The sequence below is a fragment of the Bos mutus genome, chromosome 21 (assembly GCF_027580195.1).
Source record: "Bos mutus isolate GX-2022 chromosome 21, NWIPB_WYAK_1.1, whole genome shotgun sequence".
In the NCBI taxonomy this organism is placed as follows: domain Eukaryota; kingdom Metazoa; phylum Chordata; class Mammalia; order Artiodactyla; family Bovidae; genus Bos; species Bos mutus.
Window position 1 is genome coordinate 48,352,038 of NC_091637.1, and position 12,614 is coordinate 48,364,651.

General features: G+C 41.5%; 1 protein-coding gene across 15 annotated transcripts in view; it reads left to right on the top strand.

Moving 5' to 3' along the window:
- The window catches only part of MIA2 (MIA SH3 domain ER export factor 2), a 96,834-nt gene that overhangs the window by 24,752 nt on the left and 59,468 nt on the right, over positions 1-12,614 (top strand). For 2 of the 15 annotated variants that reach the window (XM_005902277.3, XM_070358782.1), the window contains exon 1: positions 3,233-3,962. The exons of 6 other annotated variants lie outside the window; for them this stretch is intronic. In XM_005902277.3, coding sequence (XP_005902339.2) covers positions 3,900-3,962 — 63 coding nt within the window. In that variant the 5' untranslated portion in view covers positions 3,233-3,899. Of the gene's footprint in view, positions 1-1,742; positions 1,899-2,471; positions 2,916-2,981; positions 3,145-3,232; positions 3,963-12,614 lie in introns of those variants that run through there. 7 more of the 15 variants (XM_005902278.3, XM_005902281.3, XM_070358778.1 and 4 more) reach the window with 6 other exon arrangements.

The window sequence follows — 12,614 nt, forward strand, 5'->3', positions numbered from 1 at the left end:
TGACACATATTGTTGTGCTTTCAGAGGCTTCCTCCTCACTTTCTTTGGTGGGTTCCAGAGAGTTAACATTACCTAGTAAATAAGCTCAGAGAAATGATTAATTTACTCAATATGATTTGGTGTTGAAGACGTTGGTTAAAAACATTACTCAGAAGTCTGCTCTAGCATAGGAGAGAATAAAAACTAATGATGATGTAGTTTCTAAAATAGTTATAATAAAACTTTCAACTGCTTATTTAATTCTACTTATTAGTATGTCCTACTGACATAGCCCTTACTTGTAGTCTCTCCATAAGTTATACCAGTGAAGTTACTAAATTAAAAAATTATTGCTATACCATATTAACCTTTCATATACAGTTAAGTGCTTATTTAATATAGGCTGTGCTAAGTATGCTTACTTTTGTGGACTCAGTAAATTTTGTCAAATACATTTTATATGAACATCTTGTTTGAAATTCTTTAGACATGAAAATATTGACTTTAAATGTATTAATTATCTTGTGACCCTGGAAAGTCACTTATTCTCTGGGGAAGTCTCAGTTTAAAATTCTACTATCAGAGATTATATGACAGGCTTGACAGGTTATAGACTTGAGCTTTGTGTAAAACATTATGAATCAGTTGCCTGCATTTAAAATGTGCATTCATACAAAAATCTGGATTTCTGCATTCTGTTGAAGAAGTAGAAGACTGTAATACATAGTCTCCCACTCTTCTACAGCAACAAGAAGTTCAAGCTAAATAGTGCTTGTATTGAGTAGACATGCACTTTTTATTTCCCTACACTTATTTCAACTGTTTGGCCTCAATATGGCTTTAAGTTCATAATGTTTGGACTAAATATTCTGAAGAGTTCCTGTCAGACCAGGAATTTCAACAATCTTAATGTTCTAATAAGCACCCATAAATTTAGGTGAAATGGTTTCCTTTTTTTCTTGCCTAAATTGTTTCTATTTGTTGATAAGTTCAGTTAGATTTTGTACAAAAAAAAAGCTTTTTAAAAAATTAAGTAATAGGAATCAACACCACTTTTATCTACTTTATTTTATAACTGAAGGGGCTCTTTGAGTTCTAAGATTTATATATTCTTAACTAGAATGCTTCATTTATATATGGAATAAACAATGGAAATTACCCAACTCTTGTTCAACAGGTAGCTCCTGATTTAACATGTTTTGAGAACAAACTCTTACATCATTAGAGAATGAAGATGTGGCTCAGCATGTTTGACTTTCTTTTGAAAGACTAGATCTTATAGCCAGTGACAACTGACTGTTTAATTAAAAGGGAGTAACTAGTATTTATAGTTTAGCAACAGGGCCCTTTATAAGGGAAATCAGTTTCTGGATTGTGGACAAAGTTTACTGGTTAGCATGTTTCCAGTGTTCTTGTATGGGTTCTTGTAGCTGTCACAAACACTAACCGCATATGTTCTCCATTTCCTTTCAGGTAGGCCTATATAAGTGGCAAAATCCCATATCTACTTAAGGAAAACAAACTTTGAATGTAAATATGGTAAAAGTCATACTCTATATGAATATATGTTAAAACATTCAATTTTATTTTTATCAGTTACCTAATCCAGGGTTTCTCTTTTCAATTGTAGATTTTAAGAGAGTAGTACTTGCATGATATTTAAAGACAAAAATTGACCAGGAGTTTTGTCCATGAAATTAGATTATGGGTTGGTAGTCACAACTCCACCTATGGCACCCCTTTACCACACAAGTGTCAGAACAGGATCACCGTCATTGTAGAAACAGAAGAGTGCAGGATGTATTAGAACCTGAAATCTTTCTCAAAGATATGAGGTACTTATTAGAATTTTACTTACATATTAGGATATTTTAACATGAACTTTTTAAAAAATGGAATTGAAAGATCTAGAGGAAGAGGTAAGTTTCAACATGACTATTAAGTGTGTACAGAAATTAGGTTCGGATCTGGCATTGAGTTTAAGGTTTACTGTTTTTGCCATGGGGAAATTTGTAGATTTTTAAAAATTTTCATTTATCCTTTTGTTCCTGATCTATGTTTTTAATATTTGTAATGGTAATTACTGTTAAATTAGAAAAGGGCACAGACTGTCTCTGGGAGAGCAAAGGGACTTAAAAAAAAATGTTTTAGGTTGTAAATAAGTCCTGAAAGCTGAAAGTAATTCTGGAGTTCTCTGAAAATGTTCAGATTTACTGAAGAATTTTCATTCAGTAATACAATATTTTGAGGCATACTTTGTTCTAAGACTCTTTTAAATTTTAAAGACAGAGTTTTAGTTTGGCTTCTGTTTGACTTAATAAGCTATACACATAATTTAGTTTGAGTATATACTGTCCAACACATATGAAGGTTGTGTAATACCTTAAATATGAGAATTATTAAGCAATTTCTGCTGCTCTTTGCTACCGATAGTTCCTGAAACTCCTTAGGCTGATGTGGCAAACGAGAGTTCGGAAAATCTAGGCGGCGTTTTGGTTCCGAAAATCTTCCACCGTGAATTGGACCATTTTTGGATTCTTTATGGCACAATGCTTTTGTTGCTGCTGGAGCTTAACGTTAGGGAAGTTTCCTAAGGAACTAACATATTGTTCAACTGCTGAGTTCTCTCAGGTGATTTGTTAAGGAAGACGTACCCGTTCCTTTCCTTTTCTTGTTGCTTCAACGAGGACTTCTGTTGGAAAATGCAGAGATGGGTTATAAAACCCATCTCTAAGAACAGATCCATCCCTGGGTATTTTATTCAACAGACCTAAATATAGGGTCCTAAATTTAGAGGGCAAGGTGCTACTTTTAGCTCCCCTTTTCAGAGAACACGCGCCCAGCTGAGGTTCATGCAGGTTTGATTTGGCGTCTGGGTAACTAGGAGCTCATGGAGTTGAAGACTTTTGCGCAGCAAGTTACCCCAGGTAACTCAGGTAAAAGTGAGTAAGCCCCTGGAGCCCTCCGCTGGGCACCGAAGGCCCGATCGATGTTCTCTTGCGTGGGAGAGGTTAAACTTTGCCCAGATCACAGCTGACCCGAGACGCCTTCCTGTCCAAAGTCCGGACACGGTTGGCAGGACGCAGAGGCCCGGGCCCCGCAAGCCATTTTGTGAGTGGAATGAAGACGGCGGCCGGTTTCCCTGGGCCGGCGGGCTCCCCCGGGGTACGACGCCATCAAGACTTCTGTGGGGTGCGGACAGCAGGCTCTTGCAGGGCTGCGAGATGAAAGCGTTGGGGGCTGGGCTTGGGCCAGGCGCCGGCAGCCGGGCAGAGGAGGCGCGTCGCGCTCACCCAACCGGGCGACCCGGAGGGGCCTCCGGGAGAAGTCTAGCAGCCGCCAGCCCGATGGTGGGGATTTCTGGGCCATGGTCTTGACCTTCGCTGGGGATGTCTGCGGCCCGCGCTACAACTCAGGGCCGGAGGCCGAATCCTTCTCTTTCAGCCTAGAGCACCTCGATTTCCAAGGATGGGTGGCCTCTCTAGGTAGAGGGCCGGCCCCTTTAAGAGAGAAAGACAGGGACACGTCTACGAACCTCGCGCGAAGAAGGAAGGGAAATTAACTGAGTCCCCGCGACCCCGCCTCCCCGCCGCGGCCCGGCCGAAACCAAACCTCGGGGTAGGGTGGCAAGGAGAGTACAGATCGCAGACTCGCGCGGCCGGGTTTGAACCTTCGGATCTTAGGGACGCAAAGCGTAACCTGGGGTGGGTGGCGAAGCTCCCCGGGTGGTCAGCGTGGACGCTCGAGGCACGGCGGCGCCATTCATCTCCAGCACCCCCCTGTAGCCGGCTCCTCAGTGGTCTGATCCGGTTGCCCGGTGCAGGTTTGGGTTCCGGACCGAACGCTGCGTGTTCTGTTCGTTTGTTGTGGCTCGGGCAGGCCCTGGATACGGCTCCGATTGCCAGAGCAGCCCTGGCGCTATGGAGGGGCCCGGGAGTGCCCCTCAGCCGTACCTGGGGCTGGTCCTGGCAAAGCTTCGCTGGGTGAGTCCAGGCGCGATCAGGGTTACTTGGCCCAGGGGTCGCGGGTGCCTCCCGGGGAAGGAAGCTGCAGACTTTGGCTTTGGGGTCTGAGCCGCAGTAGTCGGAGGTCCAGAAGCCAGTTCTCACCTGCCGGCGGGCTGCGGCCTGTGTCCAGGGCACAGGTTCCTAGGGTACTTGGGCGGGTTCTGATGTGGTGTAGGGGGACCTGGAGATCCGGAAGGTGAAGAGAGCATTTGCTTATGCTTAGCAGGACTTTAGAAAGGTGAGTTTCCTAAAATGAATTAGCCTTTCGGTCATGTTATTTATTTTGATGACACGTGGTTTCCCCAACTGTGAGAAACTTGAGGACTGATCCTCTGAAATCAGTTCCTTTTAAATGCTGAAACTTCGCGTTGCTTGAAAGGACATCTAAGCCTAGACAGGGAATTGGGATTCTAATTCTGCGGTTTCTTTTAAGAAATAATGCTCTTTTGAGGTGCTTTACCATAAGTGAGTTTGTTCGTCGCTTCTTTCTATCTTGTTAATGTAAACGGTCGTGTTAACGTCAAGATCTGGAGATATTGAGCTCCCAGTGTTCACAATTTCTTTTTCGTTTTTTAAGGTTCAGTTTATAATCAAGTTGCAGGGATTTTTCTCAGTAACTGTTTACAAGTGTCTTTGTTGACATGTTTAGGGGCATGTCACCGTATTTAAAAAAAAAAAAACAAACTGCGTTAGAAATGTCAAAAGCCCCTTTAAATATTGGGGCAGTTACAATTTTTTGTTTCTTATTATGTAAATTAAAAAGTTCTATTGCGTTGATATTCACTTACTCAACCATAGTGTGTCTAGTGTCTGTATATGTATAAATGTAAATACAGATGATAGTTATATGGAGAGTCTAAGCAGACCAAGACGTAGTCTGGGCCACTGCTGTCATACTGTCAGTTAAGGGAGAGAAGACAAAAACAGTACAAGGTAGAAATGGATAAAGTCCTTACTGAAGCATACATAGTAAGTGCTGAGGAAATTGAGGGGTGGGAGAGAGCACATTTTCTTGAGTGATTATGAAAGCCTCTGCAGACTGAGTGAATAGCCTAAGCAAGCAATGAAAACAGCATGGTGTGTACAGCCGACTAGGAGCAGTGTTACTGGAGTGTAAAGCGGGCTCAGGGAGCAATATGCAGTGATGCTTGTTGGAGACATAAGTAGGTTCCAAGTGATGTAGGTGCTGGAGAGCCTTCAAAGTATTTCAGTGGTTAGACTTTTGGGTTAAATAGATCTTCCTGATAGAAGTATGTAGGTTAGATGTAAGAACAACAAAACGAGGAACACAGTGTAAGGGAGAGGTGACAGACTTGTCACATAGGATAGAGAAGAGGGTGTGCTCGTGCTCAGTCGTGTCTGCCTCTTTGTGAGGCCATAGACTATAAGCTGCCAGGCTCCTCTGTCCACGGGATTTCCCAGGTTAAGAATACTGAGTCGGTTGCCATTTCCTTCTCCAGAGGGAGGATCTTCCCGACCCAGGGACTGAACCTGCATCTCCTGCACTGGTAGGCGGATTCTTTACCACTGAGCCACCTGGGAAGTAGAGAAGAGGGTACTGAATGGGAAATATTTGGGTAGCCAAATTTTGTGCAAGTTGTTCTACTGTGTGAACAATATCTTCACCTGGATGATTTTTTTTTTTTTTTTTGGCTAAATACACTATTCTCACAAAACTAGCCTGGGGCCTAGGCTTGCACAACACTGCTCTACTTTTTAATTTTTTAGATAAAAAAATAATTATTGAGATATAATCAGATAACAAAATTTACCCATTTTGAATGCTAAATTCAGTGATTTTTTTTTTGGCGTATGTTCACTGCATTGTGCAAACATCACCACAATTTTGAAATACTTTTATCATTTTAAAAAGAAACCCCATCCTTATTAGTAATCAGTCCCAATTCTCGCCTCACTTCGTCCCTTCAGTTCAGTTCAGTTCACTCGGTTGTGTCCACCTCTTTGCGACTCCATGGACTGCAGCACGCCAGACTTCCCTTCCATCACTAACTCCTGGAACTTGCTCAAACTCATGTTCATTAAGACGGGGATGCCATCCAACTATGTCATCCTCTGTCATCCCCTTCTCTTCCTGCCTTCAATCTTTCCCAGCATCAGAGTCTTTTCAAATGAGTCCGTTCTTCATATCAGGTGGCCAAAGTATTGGAGTTTCAGCTTCAGCATCAGTCCTTCCAATGAATATTCAAGACTGATTTCCTTTAGGATGGACTGGTTGCATCTCCTTGCAGTCTAAGGGACTCTCAAGAGTCTTCTCCAACACCACAGTTCAAAAGCATCAGTTCTTTGGTACTCAGCTTTCTTTATAGTCCAGCTCTCACAACCATACATGACTATTGGAAAAACCGTAGCTTTGACTAGATGGACCTTTGTTGGTAGTATCTCTGCTTTTTAATATGCTGTCTAGGTTGGTCATAGCTTTTCTTCCAAGGAGCAAGCATCTTTTAATTTCATGGCTGCAGTCACCATCTGCAGTGATCTTTGAACCCCAAAAAATAAAATCTCTCGCTGTTTTCATTATTTCCCCATCTATTTGCCTTGAAGTGATGAGACCGGATGCCATGATCTTAGTTTTCTAAATGTTGAGCTTTAAGCAACTTTTTCACTCTCCTCTTTCACTTTCATCAAGAGGCTCTTTAGTTCTTCTTCGCTTTCTGCCGTAAGGGTGGTGTCGTCTGCATATCTGAGGTTATTGATATTTCTCCCGGCAATCTTGATTCCAGTCTGTGGTTCATCCAGCCCAACATTTCTCATGATGTACTCTGCATATAAGTTAAATAAGCACGGTGACAATATACAGCCTTGATATATTCCTTTCCCGATTTGAAACCAGTCTGTTGTTCCATGTCCAGTTCTAACTATTGCTTCTTGACCTGCATACAGATTTCTCAGGAGGCAGGTAAAGTGGTCTGGTATTCCCATCTCTTTAAGAATTTTCCACAGTTTGTTGTGATCCAAACAGTCAAAGGCTTTGGTGTAGTCAATGAAGCAGAAATAGATTTTTTCTGGAACTCTGTTGCTTTTTCGATGATAGAATGGATGTTGGCAATTTGATCTCTGGTTCCTCTTTCTTTTCTAAATCCAGCTTGAACATCTGGAAGTTCATGGTTAAGGTACTGTTGAAGCCTGGCTTGGAGAATTTTGAGCATTACTTTGCTAGTGTGTGAGATGAGTGCAATTGTGCGGTAGTTTGAACATTCTTTGGTTTTGCCTTTCTTTGGGATTGGAATGAAAACTGCCTTTTCTAGTCCTATGGCCACTGCTGAGTTTTCCAAATTGACTGGCACGTTGAGTGCAGCACTTTAACAGCATTATCTTCTGGGATTTGAAATAGCTCATCAGATTTGAAATTCCATCACTAGCTTTGTTCATAGTGATGCTTCCTAAGGCTCACTTGACTTCGCATTCTAGGATGTCTGGCTCTAGGTGAGTGATCACACCATCATGATTATCTGGGTCATGAAGATCTTTTTTGTATAGTTCTTCTGTATATTCTTGCGACCTCTTCTTATTCTTTGTCACTTCCACTGTATAATAATAGTAAGGGATTTGATTTAGGTCATACCTGAATGGTCTAGTGGTTTTTCCCTACTTTGTTCAATCGCTACTTCATCATCAATCCCTACTTCATAGCTTGGCCACCCCTAATCTACTTTATATCTCTATGAATTTGTCTATTCTGGACATTTCATGTAAATTAAATCATATAGTATGTGGCCTTTTGTGTGTGGCTTCATTTACTTATCACAATTTCAAAATTCATTCATGTTGCACTAGACATACAACATTTTGAATGTTCATTCATAGTTTAATGGATATTTGAGTTTGTGCTTTTTGACTGTTATGAATTATGCTGCTGTGGACATTCATGTACAAGCTTTTTAAATGAATATTTTCAGTTCTTTTGAGTGTATGCCTAGGAGTGGAATTACTGGGTCATATTTACTGTATGTTTAACTTTTGGAAGAACTGCCAAATTGTTTTCCACAATTGATGTACCATTTTGCATTCCTACCCTCAGTTTATGAGAGTTGAATTTCACACATTCTCTCCAATATGTTTTTTTCCTTCCTATACAGCCACCCTAATGATGAGTGTGGGCATCCCTGGTGGCTCAGTGGTAAAGAATATGCCTGCAATGCAGAAGCTGTGGGTTTGATCCCTTGGTTGGGAAGATCTCCTGGAGGAGGGAATGGCAACCCACTCTAGTATTCTTGTCCAGGAAGTCCCATGGGCAGAGGAGCCTGGCGGGCCACAGTCCTACAGTCCATGGGGTCACAAAAGAGTCGGACACGACTTAGCAACTAACAACAATGTAAAGTGGTACCTTGTGGTTTTGAGGCATCCGGTCCTATCACTTCATGGGAAATAGATGGGGAAACAGTGGAAACAGTGTCAGACTTTATTTTTTGGGGGCTCCAAAATCACTGCAGATGGTGACTGCAGCCATGAAATTAAAAGACGCTTACTCCTTGGAAGGAAAGTTATGACCAACCTAGATAGCATATTCAAAAGCAGAGACATTACTTTGCCAACAAAGGTCCGTCTAGTCAAGGCTGTGGTTTGTCCTGTGGTCATGTATGGATGTGAGAGTTGGACTGTGAAGAAGGCTGAGCACCGAAGAATTGATGCTTTTGAACTGTGGTGTTGGAGAAGACTCTTGAGAGTCCCTTGGACTGCAAGGAGATCTAACCAGTCCATTCTGAAGGAGATCAGCCCTGGGATTTCTTTGGAGGGAATGATGCTAAAGCTGAAACTCCAGTACTTTGGCCACCTCATTCGAAGAGCTGACTCATTGGAAAAGACTCTGATGCTGGGAGGGATTGGGGGCAGGAGGAGAAGGGGATGACAGAGGATGAGATGGCTGGATGGCATCACTGACTCGATGGACGTGAGTCTGAGTGAACTCTGGGAGTTGGTGATGGACAGGGAGGCCTGGCGTGCTGCGATTCATGGGGTCGCAAAGAGTCGGACACGACTGAGCGACTGAACTGAACTGAACCGAATGACCGATAATGTTGAACAACCTCACATATACTTATTGACCATTATCTTCTTTGTAGAAATATCTATTCAGTTTTTTTTTTTTTTTTACCATTTAAGACATTGGATTATTTATCTTTTTACTGTTGAAGTCATAAGAGTTCTTTATACATTCACAATATTAGACCCTTCCTTATCAGGTACATGACTGGCAAATGTTTTCTCCCATTCTGTGGATTATATTTTCACTTTTTTGATGGTGACCTTTGAAACACCAAAGTTTGATGTTAAACTTTGATGTAATCTGGTTTATCTTTTTTTCCCGTTGGTTCTATATGCTTTTGGTGTCATATCCAGGAAACCATTGCTTAAAATAAGGTCACAAAGATTTACATCAGTGCTTCCTTCTAAGAGTTTTAGCTCTTACATTAAGGTCTGTGATGTGTTTTAAATTAATATTTATGTGTAATATAAAGTATAGGTTTCATTTCATTTGTTTGTAAGTGGATATTCACTAGTCCCAAAACCATTTGTTGAAAATACTCCTCTCTCCTCATTGATTTTGTATTGGTACTGCTGTTAAAAATCAACTGACCATAAATTTTTTTATTGAGATGAGGTTCATTTATAATATTAGTTTCAGGTGTAAAATATAGTGATTCAGAACTTCTATTATGTTCCACTTAAAGTTATAAAATATTAGCTATATTCCCTGTGCAGTATATCCTTGTAGTTTCAGTTCAGTTGAGTTCAGTCACTCAGTCATATCTGACTCTTTGCGACCCCATGAAGCACAACATGCCAGGCCTCCCTGTCCATCACCAACTCCTGAAGTCCACCCAAACCCATGTCCATTGAGTCAGTGATGCCATCCAACCATGTCATCCTCTGTCGTCCCCTTCTGCTCCTACCCTCAATCTGTCCCAGCATCAGGGTCTTTTCCAATGAGTCAGCTCTTCGCATCAGGTGGCCAAAGTATTGGCGTTTCAGTTTCAGCATCAGTACTTCCAGTGAACACCCAGGACTGATCTGCTTTAGGATGGACTGGTTGGATCTCCTTGCAGTCCAAGGGACTCTCAAGAGTCTTCTCCAACACCACAGTTCAAAAGCATCAATTCTTCAGCGTTCAGCTTTCTTTATAGTCCAACTCTCACGTCCATACATGACTACTGGAAAAACCATAGCCTTGACTAGACGGACCTTTGTTGACAATGTAATGTCTCTGCTTTTGAATATGCTGTCTAGGTTGGTCATAACTTTCCTTCCAAGGAGTAAGCATCTTCTAATTTCATGGCTGCAATCACCATCTGCAGTGATTTTGGAGCCCCCCAAAATAAAGTCTGCCACTGTTTCTACTGTTTCCCCATCTATTTGCCATGGAGTGATGGGACCAGATGCCATGATCTTTGTTTTCTGAATGTTGAGCTTTAAGCCAACTTTTTCACTCTCCTCTTTCACTTTCATCAAGAGGCTCTTTAGTTCTTCTTTACTTTCTGCCGTAAGGGTGGTGTCATCTGCATATCTGAGGTTATTGATATTTCTTCTGGCAGTCTTGATTCCAGCTTGTGCTTCATCCAGCCCAGCGTTTCTCATGATGTTCTCTGCATATAAGTTAAATAAGCAGGGTGACAATATACAGCCTTGACGTACTCCTTTTCCTATTTGGAACCAGTCTGTTGTTCCATGTCCAGTTAACTGTTGCTTCCTGACCTGCATACAGGTTTCTCAAGAGGCAGGTCAGGTGGTCTGGTATTCCCATCTCTTTCAGAATTTTCCAGTTTATTGTGATCCACACAGTCAAAGGCTTTGGCACAGTCAATAAAGCAGAAATAGATGTTTTTCTGGAACTCTCTTGCTTTTTAGTGATCCAGCAGATGTTGATCTCTGGTTCCCCTTCCTTTTGCAAACCAGTTTGAACATCTGGAAGTTCACGGTTCATCTATTGCTGAAGCCTGGCTTGGAGAATTTTGAGCATTACTTTAAATGGCAACCCACTCCAGTATTCTTGCCTGGAAAATCCCATAGGCAGAGGAGCCTGGTTGGCTACTGTCCATGGGGTCGCAAAGAGTCAGACACGACTCAGCAACTTTCACTTCACTTGACTTACTAGCGTGTGAGATGAGTGCAATTGTGCAGTAGTTTGAGCATTTTTTGGCATTGCCTTTCTTTGGGATTGGAATGAAAACTAACCTTTACCAGTCCTGTGGCCACTGCTGAGTTTTCCAAATTTGCTGACATATTGAGTGCAGCACTTTCACATCATCATCTTTCAGGATTTGAAATTAGCTGAACTGGAATTCCATCACCTCCACTAGCTTTGTTTGTAGTGATGCTTCCTAGGCTCACTTGACTTCACATTCCAGGATGTCTGGCTCTAGGTGAGTGTGAGTGATCACACCATCCTGATTATCTGGTTCACGAAGATCTCTTTTGTATAGTTCTTCTGTGTATTCTTGCCACCTCTCCTTAATATCTTCTGCTTGTCATTTACTTTATGCATAGTAGTTTGTACCTCTTACCTGCCTCCCCTTGTCTTGCCTTTTCCCCTTTCCCTGTCCCTACTAGTAACCACAGATTTGTTCTTTATAACCGTGATTCTCTTTCTGTTTTGTTGCATTCATTTGTTTTATTTCTTAGATCCCGCATATAGTGATAGTGTCCTGTGTCTGTCTTTGTCTCGCTGATTTCGCTAAGCTAATACCTTCCAGATTTACTCATATTGCAAATAGCAAAATTTTGTTCTTTTTTATGAATGGATAACATTCCATTGTGTGTGTGTGTGTGTGTGTGTGTGTGTATACACTACATCTTCTTTTTAAATTTTTTAAAAAAGTTTTTACTTTGTATCGAGGTATAGCTGATTAACAAACAATATTATGAGAGTTTCCAGGTGTACAGTGAGAAAGAGCTTGGCCATATATAAACACGTATCCATTTCTTCCCAGTATTGTGTGTCCAAATACTCCTTTTTCTCAGAAACAGAAATAATTTAAAAAATTGTCATTAGTTGTGTATAGTGACGTCACAATACTGTGAGCTGGTAATGTAGGGAAAGGCAGAGGTAGAGATCAGGGTAAGGGATATTTTTTTTTTTTTTTTTTTTTAGAAAAGATATAAGGTTTATTTAATACAGCTTAATGAACTGTAAATAGTATATATGGATCAGAGTTATAAAAAAGATTTTAAAAAGGAGAATAGATATTAAATGGTATTTTTCTAGCTAGAAATGGCCTAAAAAGGAAAGATTTGCCAATAGAGGTTTTGGATTTAACTCTGGAAAGACTCAAACCTGATCAAACTTCAGGTTGTTCTTAAAGGATATTTTTCTACTGTTTCCCTACCTTTTCCCTTGTTCTGTTTACTTCTGACTGCCCTGGGTCTCCGTTTCTGTGTCATGGCTTTCCCTAGTTGCAGTGAGCAGGGCTTCTCTCCATTGTGCGCAGGTTTCTCACTGTGGTGGCTTCCCCTCTTGTGGAGCAAGGCCTCTAGGTGATCGGGCTCAGTAGTTGTGGCGCAATGAGGTTAGTTGCCCCGTGGCATGTAGAGTCTTCCAGGGCTAGGGATTGAACCTGTGACCCCGGCATTGGCAGACAGATTCCTCACCATTCAACCATTAGGGAAGTCCCC